The sequence below is a fragment of the Oncorhynchus gorbuscha genome, linkage group LG10 (genome assembly GCF_021184085.1).
Source record: "Oncorhynchus gorbuscha isolate QuinsamMale2020 ecotype Even-year linkage group LG10, OgorEven_v1.0, whole genome shotgun sequence".
Classification (NCBI taxonomy): domain Eukaryota; kingdom Metazoa; phylum Chordata; class Actinopteri; order Salmoniformes; family Salmonidae; genus Oncorhynchus; species Oncorhynchus gorbuscha.
This window is the reverse complement of record NC_060182.1, coordinates 20,516,704-20,533,647: the sequence shown is the minus strand read 5'-3', so window position 1 is coordinate 20,533,647 and position 16,944 is coordinate 20,516,704. Positions and strand designations below refer to the sequence as shown.

The 16,944-nt window shown below is 42.4% G+C and overlaps 1 protein-coding gene across 2 annotated transcripts; it reads left to right on the top strand.

The window, feature by feature from the left end:
• Window positions 1-1,755: 1,755 nt before the first annotated feature.
• On the top strand, window positions 1,756-15,761 carry LOC124045666 (cytosolic sulfotransferase 2-like). 2 transcript variants are annotated; one of them, XM_046365156.1, is made up of 9 exons: window positions 1,756-1,903; window positions 4,824-4,978; window positions 11,776-11,914; window positions 12,009-12,131; window positions 12,310-12,410; window positions 14,061-14,187; window positions 14,281-14,378; window positions 14,527-14,701; window positions 14,821-15,761. In XM_046365156.1, the coding sequence occupies exons 3-9, from the start codon at window positions 11,776-11,778 to the stop codon at window positions 14,931-14,933; spliced, it is 876 nt and encodes a 291-aa protein (XP_046221112.1). In that variant the 5' UTR covers window positions 1,756-1,903; window positions 4,824-4,978; the 3' UTR covers window positions 14,934-15,761. The 2 variants fall into 2 exon arrangements, with proteins under 2 accessions (XP_046221112.1, XP_046221111.1); XM_046365155.1 differs by lacking the exon at window positions 1,756-1,903 and adding an exon at window positions 3,453-3,510.
• Window positions 15,762-16,944: the final 1,183 nt, after the last annotated feature.

Below are 16,944 nucleotides of genomic sequence, written 5' to 3'. Positions count from 1 at the left end.
CATAGGCAAGATCCCAGAAAGCACAAAGGGGAAATGGCTGCCTAAATATGATCCCCAATCAGAGACAACGACAAACAGCTGCCTCTGATTGGGAACCATACCTGGCCAACATGGAAACATAATCCCCTAGATGACCCACCCTAGTCATATCCTGACCTAACCAACATAGAAAATAAAAAGCTCTCTATGGTCAGGGCTGGGCATCTATGGTCCGGGTGGGCATCTACTGTCGGGGGGCGGTTCCGGTGAGGGGCGAAGCACCCACTCCGCTCGCGGATACCTTATCCTCAATGGCGGCTCTGGTGCGGAGATTGTCACCGGAGGCTCGTTGCTGGGGACTCCGGACCATGGTTCATCGCCGGGGACTCTGGACTGAGAACCACCGCTGGAGGCTCAGGACCGCAGACTGTCGCGGGAGGCTCTATACCGCAGACTGTCGCTGGAGGCTCTGGACTGCAGACTGTCGCTGGAGGCTTTGGACTGCAGACTGTCGCTGGAGGTTCCAGACCGTGGACCGTCTCAGGAGGTTCTGGACCGTGGACCGTCGTAGGAGGTTCTGGATTGTGGACCGTCGTTGGAGGTTCCGGACTGTGGAGCGTCGTTGGAGGTTCCGGACTGTGAAACGTTGCCGGAAGCTCTGGACTGGGAACTGTCACCAGAAACTCTGGACTTGGAACTGTCGCCGGAAGCTCTGGACTGGGAACTGTCGTCGGAAGCTTGGTGCGTAGGGCCGGCACTGGTGGTACCGGGCTGGTGGTACCAGGCTGGTCGCGTCGTGGCCGCGAATCCTGGCATCGTCGCTGTTCTTCCCTCGCTGCCTCCGCCTGCTTCCATGGCATGCTTCTGTCTTCTGCCATAATCTCTTCCCACATCCAGGATGTCTTCAACTCCTGGCTTTCCTCCTGGGCACACTGCTTGTTCCGTTGTTGGTGGGATTTTCTGTCACGATCGTTAGAATTACTGGACCAAAGCACAGCGTGATCTGGGTTCCACATCTTTTTATTTCTTATTGAAACTCGCTGCATAATCAAACAATAAATCTCAAAACGAAACATGAAGCTAACAATAGTACTAACAAGCAACTATCCATAGACAAGATCCCACAAAGCACAAAGGGGAAATGGCTGCCTAAATATGATCCCCAATCAGAGACAACGACAAAAAGCTGCCTCTGATTGGTAACCATACATGGCCAACATAGAAACATAATCCCCATGATGACCCACCCAAGTCACACCCCGTCCTAACCAATCATAGAGAATAAAATGCTCTCTATGGTCAGGGCATGACACCAACAACTCATTCGCATGCACATTGAATAGCGGCAGGGGCAATGTAGTGGTGACAGCTTATCAGAAGAGTTGGAGGTGTGGCTAATGGGGGCTTTTTTTCACACGTGAGAGTGAATGTCATTCCAGTAAATGTGGTCTATTGTATTTGATATTAAATGTTAAACTTCTACACTGCCAGCATCTGTAATGATACTTAAATAAATGCATGTGGTACTAAAGTTCCTGATGAGGCTTTATGTTGAGGTAGCCAATGCTTGGTTATTATCTTCTCAACTACTGTATGAACATTCACCTGTGACATCTGACCTCCTCACCAGACCTCCTTACCAAGTAACATTACAGAGTATCTTTTTGTATTGATTGTTGGTGTCAAACAAGCAACCTGTCAATAAAGAAGGTTTATGCAGTAGGTGAAAGATGTGTACACGCTTCACACAGTGCCCAGGCACACACTCTGCAGCCTAGTCTCTGGTCAGGTTAGAGTTAGACACACATACACTGTTGAAAAGTGATTTAGACAGTGTGTTGAGGACAATGCAGGAGGTTTAAGGGCACAGAAAAGACAAAGGCACTATCTACGCAAGGACACTGCCCATTCAGTAGCCTATCAGGTATGTGTGTGTGTGTGTGTGTGTGTGTGTGTGTGTGTGTGTGTGTGTGTGTGTGTGTGTGTGTGTGTGTGTGTGTGTGTGTGTGTGTGTGTGTGTGTGTGTGTGTGTGTGTGTGTGTGTGTGTGTGTGTGTGTGTGTGTGTGTGTGTGTGTGTGTGTGTGTGTGTGTGTGTGTGTGTGTGCTTTGATGGAAGGGGGGGATTGAATATGTTTGGGGTCAGGTCAGGTTTGTAAAAGCATCCACAAACATAGGTTTGGTCTGTTCCTAGCAAGCAGTGTATGAGTATGCTACATAAGGAAGGAAGACTAAACTAAATTCTTGTGAAAGCAGCGTATGAGTATGCTACGTAAGGAAGGAAGACTAAACTAAATGTTTGTGAAAGCAGTGTATGAGATGCTACATAAGGAAGGAAGACTAAACTAAATTCTTGTGAAAGCAGCGTATGAGAATGCGAGGCGAAGCAAGCCTCGCATTCTCCCTTAAAAAGTCATTCGCTTGAAAAACAAGAAACAAGCAGCAATTCTACTGTTTGTCCTCTTGAGATGGTGTTGTGGGAAATACTGAATCAAATACTTATCAGATACCGGAGCTTGTGAATTAAAATAGACTTTATTACAGAGAGTAACAAAGCCAAGCAATTCCATGAAAGAACTGACTCTTCATTCTTAGTGATTGGTTTTATACAGTTTTACCCTTACATAACATCATCACTCCACTTTGTGAATCTTGTTGTCTTACTTAGTTTCCATTCTCTTATTGGCTCAGACATTGAGGCATAGATTCTATTGGTGGCGTGACATGCATACTCCTACTGGTGCCTATCACTGATTAGCTAATGTTCCTGTCAAAGGTCTTCACAAGTTCATGCCGATGTTGTCTATGTATGATTAACCCATGTGTATGTCCAATAGCCTTCACAAGATGGCCCATGGCCCAGACCAGGCACGTCTTGTTAATCTACCATGCCTCATCCACACAGATTCTGCTTGCGTTCATTTTTTTACATGTTTAATGTTTAACTCGATGTTATTGCAGCTTTGTACACTCACATGGGCTTCAGCCTTCATTCTGCTTACACATGTCTAATATGTCAACTCATATCAATTTTTCTTTCTAATTCAAAGAGAACAGTATAGTTACCAAGAATCACCAGATGGCATACAAAAAACACAGCCAGCACACTTCCTCAAATAGTCTGAATTAATCTAAGATAATTCAATATTTTTTTACGTTTTTGCCGAGGTGGTCTTGGTTGAGGAATTTTACATCTAACTAAGATGTTTGGTGCAGTATATTTCAAGTGAAAAAATTGCTTGAAAACTAGCCGTCTGTCATTGAATGACAACAAACACTTAATTGAAGAATCCCTACTGTTGACCAATCACAGAACTTCGACTTTACCTCAAGAATGTGTGCTTCAACAGCCCACAATACCAAAACGAACAAAAATTACACAAACTGTTGTCATAATATTTCCCTCAAGGGAAAATAAAATGATGGAAGAGAGAATGGGGAGGAGACAGGAAAGGAGGAACACAGAGAATAAATTAGGAGTCATTTTGTAAGCTGTGCATTCACCCTGAGGTATCTTACTCAGAAAGAGCAGGGTAAGTCAGTTATTTTGGTATGTTGGAATTGCTATCATGTGTATGGTTTTACTGTCACCATTTGAGAAACATTAAGACTTAGGCTTTGTTAAAAGGATCCGACCCTTTATTTGATGTTTCGACTAAAATGACATACCCAAATTAAACTGCCTGTAGCTCAGGACCTGAAGCAAGGATATGCATATTCTTGATACCATTTGAAAGGAAACACTTTGAGGCTTGTGAGAATGTGAAATTAATGTAGGAGAAAGTAACACATCAGATCTGGTAAAAGATTATACAAAGACATTTTTTTTAAACTTTTTTTTTCTTCTGTAACATCATCTTTGAAATGCACGATAAAGGCCATAATGTATTATCCCAGATCAGGCACAATTTATATTTTGTCCACTACATGGCAGCAGTATATGTGCAACATTTTAGACTGATCCAATGAACTGTTGCATATCTGTTCTAAATGTTGTATCAACACTGACCAAGTGTGCCAAATTTGTTTATTACTACATTGTCAAGTTCATAATTGTGCACTCTACTCAAACAATAGCATGGTATTCTTTCACTGTAATAGCTACTGTAAATTGGACAGTGCATTTAGATTAACGACAATGTAAGCTTTCTGCCCATATCAGATATGCCTATGTCCTGGGATTTTATTTGTTACTGATAAGGTAATTTATTTTGAAGGTAATGACTAAAGAATTCCACCCTGGAACATAATGATTAGATTATGTAACATATATAATGAATAATTAGACAAACGTAACTATTAGTAATTATTTGATTATGTAACATGTATAATGAATTAGAATGATAAACTTCAGTCTAATAAGGTTTGGTCGAGACAAGTAGAAATGTGGGTGTGTGATTAAGAAAATACAGAGAACATTTAAACTGTGCATGACCTGACCTAGATCTCTGAGAAACTTATGGCAGGAAAGTGAGTCCCGTCAAGGTCCCTCTAATCTCGGGAGGATGGAACTGCCGGCTTGGTAGTGATAAACGGGTGGTGAGAACTATGGGGAAAGATACATCCCACCTACTGTTTGTGTGTCTGTCTGTGCGTGTATGTGCGTGTAGTAGGTAGGGAGGGCATGTCTTTGTATTATGGACTTTAGAACGTTCTTGTGAATAAAGAGACAACCTTTTGCATAAGCTGAGTCTTTTCCTAATTATTATTAAACCCAGGGTCTTACAAACCTCTGGGATTGGTCAAAGCTTAAGTAATTGTTAGTTATCATCATTGGGATTGAAAATTCTCATGACAGCTTGGTCCTTTGAGCCAGATCTCAATATCTGCTTCTGTCGTTCCATAGAGACACCGAAAACCATGCACGGGCGGATTAAATATCCGTAGAATAAAGACCTGTCCCCATTCGGAGGGTTCTGTACAGGCCGGTAGCAAACTGGTATGCGACAGAAACGGTGACGAGATCCAACCAACATTGAAACCTCAGCTGCAATTAATAAGGTCAGTGCTTTTTATTCATGAATATAGGGGATAACATCTGTATGATTGCATTAATAAATGAGGTAAACAATTTTTATGTACTCTGGGTGTTAGACGCTAAAATATCTGAAGGAGTTTATATCTGGTGACCTGTCTTTAGAATTTTGTGTGGAGAAAAATGTTTTAGCTTCCTATGGCAGGGGGCAGTATTGAGTAGCTTGGATGAATATGGTTCTCAGAGTAAACTGCCTGGTGCTCAGACCCAGAAGCTAAGATAAGCATTAGTAGATTTGGATAGAAGACAGTCTGAAGTTTCTAAAACTGTTTGAATGATGTCTTTGAGTATAACAGAACTCATATGGCAGGTGAAAACCTTGAAAAAATCCAACCAGGAAGTGGGAAATCTGAGGTTTGTAGGTGTTCAAGTCTTTGCTTATCCAATATACAGTGTCTATGGGGTCATATTGCAATTTCTAAGGCTTCGACTAGATGTCAACAATCTTTAGAACCTTGTTTCAGGCTTCTACTGTGAAGGAGGAGAGAATAAGAGCTGATTGAGTAAGATGTCTGGCAGAATGTCATGAGCTCAGTCAGGCGTGCGCCCGTGAGAGGTAGCTGTGTTCCTTTTCCTTTCTAAAGACAAAGGAATTCTCTGGTTGAAACATTATTGAAGATTTATGTTAAAAACATCCTAACGATTGCTTCTATACATCGTTTGACATGTTTCTATGAACTGTAATGGAATTTTTTGACTTTTCATCTGGCCTGCGCATCATAAATTTGGAGTTGTGAACTAAACGTGCGAACAAAAAGGAGGTATTTGGACATAAACTTTGGACTTATCGGACAAAAAAAAATATTTATTGTGGAACTGGGATTCCTGGGAGTGCATTTTGATGAAGATCATCAGATATAAGTGAATATTTATAATGCTATTTCTGACTATGTTTTTCTGTGACTAGGTGCTGACCTAACATAATCGCATTGAATGGTTTTGTCGTAAAGCCTTTTGAAATCGGACACCATGGTGGGATTAACAACAAGTTTTAAAACTGTTTGAATGATGTCTGTGAGTATAACATAACTCATATGGCAGGCGAAAACCTGAGAAAAATCCAACCAGGAAGTGGGAAATCTGAGGTTTATAGTTTTTCAAAGCTTGGCCTATCGAAAACACAGTGTCTATGGGGTCAAATTGCACTTCCTAAGGCTTCCACTAGATGTCAACCATCTTTAGAAACTTGTTTGAGGCTTCGACTGTAAAGGAGGGGCTCATAAGGGCTCTTTGAGTCAGTGTTCTGACAGAGTGCCACTAGCGGAACCCCTAGCCATAATGATGTTGCACTGCCTAGGGCTTCCACTAGATGTCAACAGTCTATAGACATTTGAATGAGACTTCTACTGTGTTGTGGGACTGAATGAGAGCAAAATCTATCAGGTGACTGGCAGTCAGCCATTTTCTGATCATGCGCATTCCTCATGGTATCCACTTGCGTTCCGTTGTTCATCAAGACACAAAGGAATACTCCGGTTGGAACTTTATTGAAGCTACATGTTAAAAATATCCTAATGATTGATTCTGTACTTAGTTTGAAATGTTTCTTCGACCTGTAATATAACTTTTTGAAGTTTTTGTCCGACGTAACGCTGACAAGAATGAGCGTTTGGATATGTATACAAAACGCGCTAACAAAAGGAGGTATTTGGACATAAATAACGGACAAGTGAATATTTACAATGCTATTTCTGACTTCTGTTGACTCCACAACATGGCGGATATCTGCATGGCTTTGTGCGCTTACTCAGATTATTGCATGGTGGGCTTTTTCTGTAAAGCTTTTTTGAAATCTGACACAGCGGTTGCATTAAGGAGAAGTTTATCTAAAGTTCCATGCATAAGACTTGTATTTTCATCAACATTTATGATGAGTATTTCTGTAAATTGATGTGGCTCTCTGCAAAATCACCGGATGTTTTGGAAGCAAAACATTACTGAATGTAACACGCCAATGTAAACTGAGATTTTTGGATATAAATATGAACTTTATCGAACAAAACATACATGTATTGTGGAACAGGAAGTCTTATGAGTATCATCTGATGAAGATCACCAAAGGTTAGTGATTAATTCTATCTCTATTTCTGCTTTTTGTGACTTTTTGTGCTTTCGTCAGTAAAGCCTTTTAGAAAACAGACACTGTGGTGGGATTAACAACAAGTTTATCTTTAAATGGTGTAAAATACTTGTATGTTTGAGGAATTTTAATTATGAGATTTCTGTTGTTTGAATTTGGCGCCCTGCACTTTCACTGACTGTCATATCGATCCCGTTAGCGGGATCTAAGCCATAAGAAGTTTTACAGCTAGCAGGGTTGGAGTCTAGCATTTTCTGGTGGTCAACTCTCAAAAATGTGATTATTTATATCTATTATAATCAACAGCATTTCATCAACTACACCAGGGATGCGATAAAAGGGTTAGCAGAACAAACAGTTGCACCTAGTGGCGAGAGGAACCCCCCCCCCCCATTCAGCTGAAAAGGTGTCACGGGGAATTCACAAATATTCTTTAGAAATATTTAACTTTCACACATTAACAAGTCCAATACAGCAAATGAAAGATAAACATCTTGTTAATCTACCCATTATGTCCAATTTTTTTAATGTTTTACAGCGAAAACACAACATATATTTATGTTACACCACCACCAAATTAAAAAAAACAGCCATGTTTAACAGCCAAAGATAGAGTCACAAAAGCAGAATTAGAGATAAAATGAATCATTAACCTTTTGATAATCTTTATCAGATGACACTCATATGACATGTTACACAATACATTTATGTTTTGTTTGATAATATGCATATTTATATCCACAAATCTCGGTTTACATTGACGCCATGTTCAGAAATGCCTCCAAAATATCCGGAGTAATTACAGAGAGCTACGCCAGATAACAGAATTACTCATCATAAACTTTGACGAAAGATACATGTTCTTCATATAATTAAAGATACACTGGTTCTTAATGCAACTGCTGTGTCAGATTTTTTAAAAACGTTACGAAAAAAGCCTACCATGCAATAATCTGAGACGGCGCTCAGACGTAAATATATTTCTCTGCCATGTTGGAGTCAACAGAAATACGAAATTACATCATAAATATTCCCTTACCTTTGATGATCTTTCATCAGAATGTAGTGCAAGGAGTCCTAGTTCCACAATAAATAGTTGTTTTGTTCCATAATGTCCAATACTAGTGTCCAATTAGCTGCATTTGCTAGCACTTTCAGCTCACGTGCCCAAAAGCTGACGCTGGTCCAGGAGAACTCAGATGAAAACTTCAAAAATATATATTCCAGGTCGAATAAACTGGTCCAACTAAGTAGAGAATCAGGATGTTATTTTCATATATATCCAATAACGTTCCAACCGGAGCATACGTTTTCATCTGCAGCCAAATGGAACGATGGGGATATCTACAGAGTAAGTGAGTGAGTAAGACATTTAAACGTGTTAACCCTCGCAAGGCTGCAGGACCAGACGGCATCCCCAGCCGTGCCCTCAGAGCATGCGCAGACCAGCTGGCCGGTGTGTTTACGGACATATTCAATCAATCCCTATACCAGTCTGCTGTTCCCACATGCTTCAAGAGGGCCACCATTGTTCCTGTTCCCAAGAAAGCTAAGGTAACTGAGCTAAACGACTACCGCCCGTAGCACTCACTTCCGTCATCATGAAGTGCTTTGAGAGACTAGTCAAGGACCATATCACCTCCACCCTACCTGACACCCTAGACCCACTCCAATTTGCTTACCGCCCAAATAGGTCCACAGACGATGCAATCTCAACCACACTGCACACTGCCCTAACCCATCTGGATAAGAGGAATACCTATGTGAGAATGCTGTTCATCGACTACAGCTCGGCATTCAACACCATAGTACCCTCCAAGATCGTCATCAAGCTCGAGACCCTGGGTCTCGACCCCGCCCTGTGCAACTGGGTACTGGACTTCCTGACGGGCCGCCCCCAGGTGGTGAGGGTAGGCAACAACATCTCCACCCCGCTGATCCTCAACACTGGGGCCCCACAAGGGTGCGTTCTGGGCCCTCTCCTGTACTCCCTGTTCACCCACGACTGCGTGGCCACGCACGCCTCCAACTCAATCATCAAGTTTGCGGACGACACAACAGTGATAGTGTCATGTATTGTCATGTTATAATAATAATAATAATATAATAATATATGCCATTTAGCAGACGCTTTTATCCAAAGCGACTTACAGTCATGTGTGCATACATTCTACGTATGGGTGGTCCCGGGAATCGAACCCACTACCCTGGTGTTACCAACTGAGCTACAGAAGGACCATGAAGGACCAAGAAGTTACGTCTTGTTCCTGTTCTTTCTCTTCACTTCGTTTCCCCCTGCTGGTCGTATTAGGTTACCTTCTCTCCCTTTCCTTCCCCCAGCTGTTCCTCATCTCCTCTAACTACCTCGTTTACTCTCTCCCACCTGTTCCCTTTTTTCCCTCTGATTAGGTCTCTATTTCTCTCTCTGTTTCTGCTTCTGTCTTTGTCAGATTCTCGTTTGCTTCACCCTTGTCCCGTCCTGTCGTAATCTGCCTCTTCATCAGATGCTACGTGTGATCAGGTACCTCTGTCCTCTACAACCCGCGCCTACCCGGAGAGACCAGCAGTCTGTTGCCGCTAACCCTGCTATTCTCCTCTGCTGCTAGAAGGGGACTCTCCTGTAAAGATCAGAGGACTTTATGATTTATTTGTCGCCCTCTCTGCGGGTTGTCTATTTTGTCAATCGTTACATCTGAAGAGGATATATGTCTTCCCTGTGTTTGGACATTAAAAGACTCTGTTTCTGTTAAACCGCTTTTGGGTCCTCACTCACCTGCATAACAGATAGGCTTGATTACCAACAACGACGAGACGGCCTACAGGGAGGAGGTGAGGGCCCTCAGAGTGTGGTGTCAGGAAAATAACCTCACACTCAACGTCAACAAAACTAAGGAGATGATTGTGGACTTCAGGAAACAGCAGAGGGAACACCCCCCTATCCACATCGATGGAACAGTAGTGGAGATGGTAGTAAGTTTTAAGTTCCTCGGCATACACATCACAGACAAACTGAATTAGTCCACTCACACAGACAGCATCGTGAAGAAGGCGCAGCAGCGCCTCTTCAACCTCAGGAGGCTGAAGAAATTTGGCTTGTCACCAAAAGCACTCACAAACTTCTACAGATGCACAATCGAGAGCATCCTGGCGGGCTGTATCACCGCCTGGTTCGGCAACTGCTCCGCCCACAACTGTAAGGCTCTCCAGAGGGTAGTGAGGTCTGCACAACGCATCACCGGGGGCAAACTACCTGCCCTCCAGGACACCTACACCACCCGATGTTACAGGAAGCCCATAAAGATCATCAAGGACAACAACCACCCGAGCCACTGCCTGTTCACCCCGCTATCATCCAGAAGGCGAGGTCAGTACAGGTGCATCAAAGCTGGGACCGAGAGACTGAAAAACAGCTTCTATCTCAAGGCCATCAGACTGTTAAACAGCCACCACTAACTTTGAATGGCTGCTGCCAACACACTGACACTGACTCAACTCCAGCCACTTTAATAATGGGAATTGATGGGAAATGATGTAAAATATATCACTAGCCACTTTAAACAATGCTACCTAATATAATGTTACATACCCTACATTATTCATCTCATATGCATACGTATATACTGTACTCTATATCATCTACTGCATCCTTACGTAATACATGTATCACTAGCCACTTTAACTATGCCACTTTGTTTACATACTCATCTCATATGTATATACTGTACTCGATACCATCTACTGTATCTTGCCTGTGCTGCTCTGTACCATCACTCATTCATATATCTTTATGGACATATTATTTATCCCCTTACACTGTGTATAAGACAGTAGTTTTGGAATTGTTACTTAGATTACTTGTTGGTTATTACTGCATTGTCGGAACTAGAAGCACAAGCATTTCGCTACACTCGCATTAACATCTGCTAACCATGTGTATGTGACAAATCAAATTTGATTTGATTTGATTTACAGACAAATGCGCAAAAGGGAAATTGCATTCTGCCAGGACAGTGACTCATTCCCCTCCCATTCGGTCAAAGTTCACACTAGAGGCTCCATTCCATGTTCTACTGAATGAGGACATCTAGTGAAAGGCATAGGAGGTGCTAACAGATCCATATCTTATTTGGAAGTGAAGAGGTGATGACTTAAAATTAGACCCGCATTCAGAATTTCACTTCCTGTTTGGAGGATTGCCTGCCCTATGAGTTCTGTTATACTCACAGACATAATTCAAACAGTTTTAGAAACTTCAGAGTGTTTTCTATCCAATAGTAATAATAATATGCATATATTAGCAATCTAGGACAGAGTAGGATGCAGTTCACTATGGGCACGCAATTAATCCAAAGTGAAAATACTGCCCCCTATCCCCAACAAGTTAATGACATGGCAGAATAGAATAGCATTGAATATGTTACTGGCCGAGAAGGGTGGTGTGTGTGTGAAATTCTGATCAGCATGCTGTACTTACATTCTTAAAAACACAGCTCCAGACGGATCAGTGACCAAGGCCCTGGCAGGTTTAACATTTGTAGGCAAACATATCAATGGAGCGTTATTCCTCTCTATGTTTGAATAATTTAACCATTTGGATCGCTAAAAGATTCTGTTCAAGTTTCATATCCAAGCATAAACAATACTGTGGTGATCCTTGATCAAATACATGTCCGACTTTTACAGATGGAGCTGCCACCTCGACCAAAACTCTTTGACTTCCATGGAGTCTCCATGACCAACTACGTCACCGGCAACTGGGACAATGTACAGAACTTCCAGGCCAGACCAGATGACATTCTCATCGCTACCTACCCCAAAGCAGGTCTCTCTCAGTCTGAGGTTGATGTTTCATGAAAGATTGTGTTTGGGTTTGTGAATGACTGTGTACATTTCCCCTATCTGTATTCCTCTCTTAGGAACCACATGGGTCTCCTACATTCTAGACCTGCTGTATTTTGTCCAGACAGCCCCTGAGCGTCAGAGACCCATCTTTGAGAAAGTTCCTTTTCTGGAGTTGTTCATTCCTCTTTACCGTCCAGGTTAGAATAGAGAATTGGAAAACATAATCATACCACTCCCATTTGTCATTCTTATGTAGAGAAATGTATCTGATGTCTTCAAAGCAGTAACTAAAATCTTCAATATCATGACAGACACTGCTGAACAGTGATAATATCCATCAAACATTATTTTGCATTATTATATTGTTTGTCCTAGGGGTGGAGGTGCTGGACAACTTAACCACCTCTCCTCGCCTCATCAAGACTCACCTCCCAGTCCAGCTGCTGCCCAAGTCCTTCTGGGAGCAGAACTGCAGGGTGCAGTATTTGCAACTTGTTCTCTATGTTTCTCAACTATATAACCACTATATACACTGCTCAAAAAAATAAAGGGAACACTTAAATAACACATCCTAGATCTGAATGAATGAAATATCTTCTTAAATATTTTCTTTCTTTACATTGTTGAATGTGCTGACAACAAAATCACACAAAAATGATCAATGGAAATCAAATTTATCAACCCTTGGAGGTCTGGATTTGGAGTCACACTCAAAATGAAAGTGGAAAACCACACTACAGGCTGATCCAATTTTGATGTAATGTCCTTAAAACAAGTCAAAATGAGACTCATTAGTGTGTGTGGCCTCCACGTGCCTGTATGACCTCCCTACAATGCCTGGGCATGCTCCTGATGGGGTGGCGGATGGTCTCCTGAGGGATTTATTCCCAGACCTGGACTAAAAGCATCTGCCAACTCCTGGACAGTCTGTGGTGCAACGTTGGTGGATGGAGCAAGACATGATGTCCCAGATGTGCTTAATTGGATTCAGGTCTGGAGAACGGGCGGGCCAGTCCATAGCATCAATGCCTTCCTCTTGCAGGAACTGCTGACACACTCCAGCCACATGAGGTCTAGCATTGTCTTGCATTAGGAGGAACCCAGGGCCAACCGCACCAGCAGATGGTCTCACAAGGGGTCTGAGGATCTCATCTCTGTACCTAATGGCAGTCAGGCTACCTCTGGCGAGCACATGGAGAGCTGTGCGGCCCCCCAAAGAAATGCCACCCCACACCATGACTAACCCACCGCCAAACCGGTCATGCTGGAGGATGTTGCGGGCAGCAGAACGTTCTCCACAGCGTCCCCAGACTCTGTCACGTCTGTCACGTGCTCAGTGTGAACCTGCTTTCATCTGTGAAGAGCACAGGGCGCCAGTGGCGAATTTGCCAATCTTGCCAATCTTGGTGTTCTCTGGCAAATGCCAAACGTCCTGCACGGTGTTGGGCTGTAAGCACAACCGCCACCTGTGGACATACCACCCTAATGGAGTCTGTTTCTGACCATTTGAGCAGACACATGCACATTTGTGGCCTGCTGGAGGTCATTTTGCAGGGCTCTGGCAGTGCTCCTCCTTGAACAAAGGCGGAGGTAGCGGTCCTGCTGCTGGGTTGTTGCCCTCCTACGGCCTCCTCCACGTCTCCTGATGTACTGGCCTGCCTCCTGGTAGCGCCTCCATGCTCTGCACACTATGCTGACAGACACAGCAAACCTTCTTGCCACAGCTCGCATTGATGTTCCATCCTGGATGAGCTGCACTACCTGAGCCACTTGTGTGGGTTGTAGACTCCGTCTCATGCTACCACTAGAGTGAAAGCACCACAGCATTCAAAAGTGACCAAAAGATCAGCCAGGATGCATAGGAACTGAGAAGTGGTCTGTGGTCTCCACCTGCAGAACCACTCCCTTATTGGGGGTGTCTTGCTAATTGCCTATAATTTCCACCTGTTGTCTCTTCCATTTGCACAACAGCATGTGAAATTTATTGTCAATCAGTGTTGCTTCCTAAGTGGACAGTTTGATTTCACAGAAGTGTGATTGACTTGGAGTTACATTGTGTTGTTTAAGTGTTCCCTTTATTTTTTGAGCAGTGTATAAATGCAATCTCTCTCTCTGTCTCTCTGCAGATAGTGTATGTGGCCCGTAATGCCAAGGACAGTGCTGTGTCTTATTTCCACTTTGACCGCATGAACAGGACACAGCCAGAGCCAGGAGTCTGGAACAACTTCTTACAGAGATTCATGGATGGAAAGAGTGAGTGAAGGAGAGAATAAAGAAGTGATTGAATGAGCAAGTGATAATAGTCCCCATTCACACTATGAATGTGTCTACTCTGCACTTCCTCAGTGGTGTTTGGTTCGTGGTACGACCATGTGACTGGTTGGTGGGAGAAGAAACAGACTCACTCCAAAATCCTCTACCTCTTCTATGAGGACATGGTTGAGGTGAGTAGAATGCTGATGCTAGTTGTGTGTTACAGTAGTATTAAGATGCATCTAATGAGCTCAGTGCACACATATGCTCAAGAGCCATTCTAACTGCTGCTCTAGGAGATTAGCTGTTTTTCCATCCAATGTGTATGTGATCCTACAGGATACGGGGAGAGAGCTGGACAGGCTGTGCTTCTACCTAGGTTTGTCTCCTTCAGCAGAGGAGAAGGAGAGGGTGAGAGAAGGAGTGCAGTTTGATAATATGAAGAAGAACAGCATGGCCAACTATTCCACCCTCCCAATCATGGATTTCAAGATCTCTCCATTCATGCGAAAAGGTAGACTTCTCCATGTCTCCCCTATACCTCTCTCTCTGTCAGTCGTTCCCTCCTCCCCTCTCTATGTCCACCACCTTTTCTTTGCTCATTACTCTCTCTCTCTCTCTCTCCCTCTCCAGGAAAGGTTGGTGACTGGAAGAACCATTTCACTGTAGCCCAGAGTGAACAGTTTGATGAAGACTATAAGAAGAAGATGAAGAACACCACCGTAGAGTTCCGCACTGTAGTCTAGGAGTTGTGGTCAAGTTGATTGTCTGATTGTTTGCAGTCAGGTTGATTGATTGTTTATTTGGCACATATGGACCTACGATAGGCTCAGCTGGGAGAATAGAATGGAGAATAGCATTATTAAGCATCAAGCATTGTTTTATGCTGTTTCAAAAATATACATACTTTGAAACTGTAACAATTCCTATTTGTATACTGTATACAGTATGACTAAACGTAATACATTGATGTTTGTTTGATTGTATTTATTTTTACAGGGACAGTGCACATTAATCAACGTTTGAGTAAAAGTTCTGGTTTTAGCCAGCCGGCTAATTTTCAACCGCAGTCCCTGGGCAGGTTATTAAACACAGTTACAATACATACAATCAATGAGCAGTGAGCACACGCAGAGCAACATAGGAAAAGCAAGACGTAGCATACAGACAGAGCAACATGGCACAAAAAGCAACAAGACAAAATCCATAAAAGCAACAAAGTGTTTCCACACCTCACAAGCTACAGGCAACAGCCAAAATGGAAAGCGACAACACACAGCTTGTCACGGCCATCGTTAAAGAAAGACAAATGTGCAGCGTGGTGAGCATACATTTTCTTTTTCTTTTGTAAAATGTCATCAACAAAACAAGAAATAACAAAAACGACCATGAAGCTTAGTGCCACTAACTCAAGTCAACTTCGAACAAATAACAAATGGAAAAAGGTTACCTAAGTATGATTCCCAATCAGAGACAACGAATGACAGCTGTCCCTGATTGAGAACCATACCCAGCCAAAACAAAGAAATACAAAAACATCGAAAATAGAACATAGAATGCCCACCCAAATCACACCCTGACAAAACCAAAATAGAGATGTAAAAATCTCTCTGAGGTCAGGGTGTGACACACCTAGGGATTATGTTCACAAATCTGATTGACCATTAGCCATGTCTTCATGTTTTTTTGTGAAAGTGTGATACGTGAGAGTCCACACAGTAACACATATGTAAATGGAGAAGAGCATTATTAAGCATCAAGCATTGTTTTATTCTGTTTCAAAAATATACATACTTTGAAACTGTAACAATTCCTACTCGTATACAGTATACAGTATGACTAAACACAATACATTGATGTTCATGTACTTGTACTTAAAATATTATGAAATGTCTATATGACCCAAAGCGGTCAAAGAGCCAGTAATTTGCACATACACACACACCCTCCACGTTTCACAGCTGTCTCGGCTGTATGTTCACTATGCCTGACACTTGCACTGTAAAAAGGGGGATGGGGCTGTTGTTTATCTGAAGTGCTTCTACTGTTTGGAATGATAGAAAATTAAACTTTGTATCTTCCAACCTACTTTATTCAATTTGCCTGAAATCAAATAATGTATTTTTTAGATCAGTGTGATTTTTGTTATTTAATGAAAGCTTCTAAATGGCTTCCAACAATTCATGTGCATGCACATTGAATAGCAGCAGGGGCAATGTAGTGGTGACAGCTTATCAGAAGAGTTGGAGGTGTGGCTAATGGGGGCTTTTTTTCACACGTGAGAGTGGATGTCATTCCAGTAAATGTGGTCTATGGTATTTGATATTAAATGTTAAACTTCTACACTGCCAGCATCTGTAATGATACTTAAATAAATGCATGTGGTACTAAAGTTCCTGATGAGGCTTTATGTTGAGGTAGCCAATGCTTGGTTATTATCTTCTCAACTACTGTATGAAATTTTACCTGTGACATTTGACCTCCTCACCAGACCTCCTTACCAAGTAACATTACAGAGTATCTTTTTGTATTGATTGTGGGCGTCTAACAAGCAACCTGGCGATAAAAAAGGTTGATGCAGTAGGTGAAAGATGTGTACCCGCTTCACACAGTGCCCAGAAACACACTATGCAGCCTAGTCTCTGGTCAGGTTAGAGTTAGACACACATACACTGTTGAAAAGTGATTTAGACAGTTTGTTGAAGGCAATGCAAGAGGTTTAAGGGCACAGAAAAGACAAATACACTATCTACCCAA

Bases quoted from the DNA above. Each gene is read 5' to 3' on its own strand.
- LOC124045666 (XM_046365156.1), top strand. From the start codon at position 11,776: ATGGAGCTGCCACCTCGACCAAAACTCTTTGACTTCCATGGAGTCTCC. The intron at 14,188-14,280 runs GTGAGTGAAGGA...GCACTTCCTCAG, and splicing joins GAGATTCATGGATGGAAAGA to TGGTGTTTGGTTCGTGGTAC. The intron at 14,379-14,526 runs GTGAGTAGAATG...GTGATCCTACAG, and splicing joins TCTATGAGGACATGGTTGAG to GATACGGGGAGAGAGCTGGA.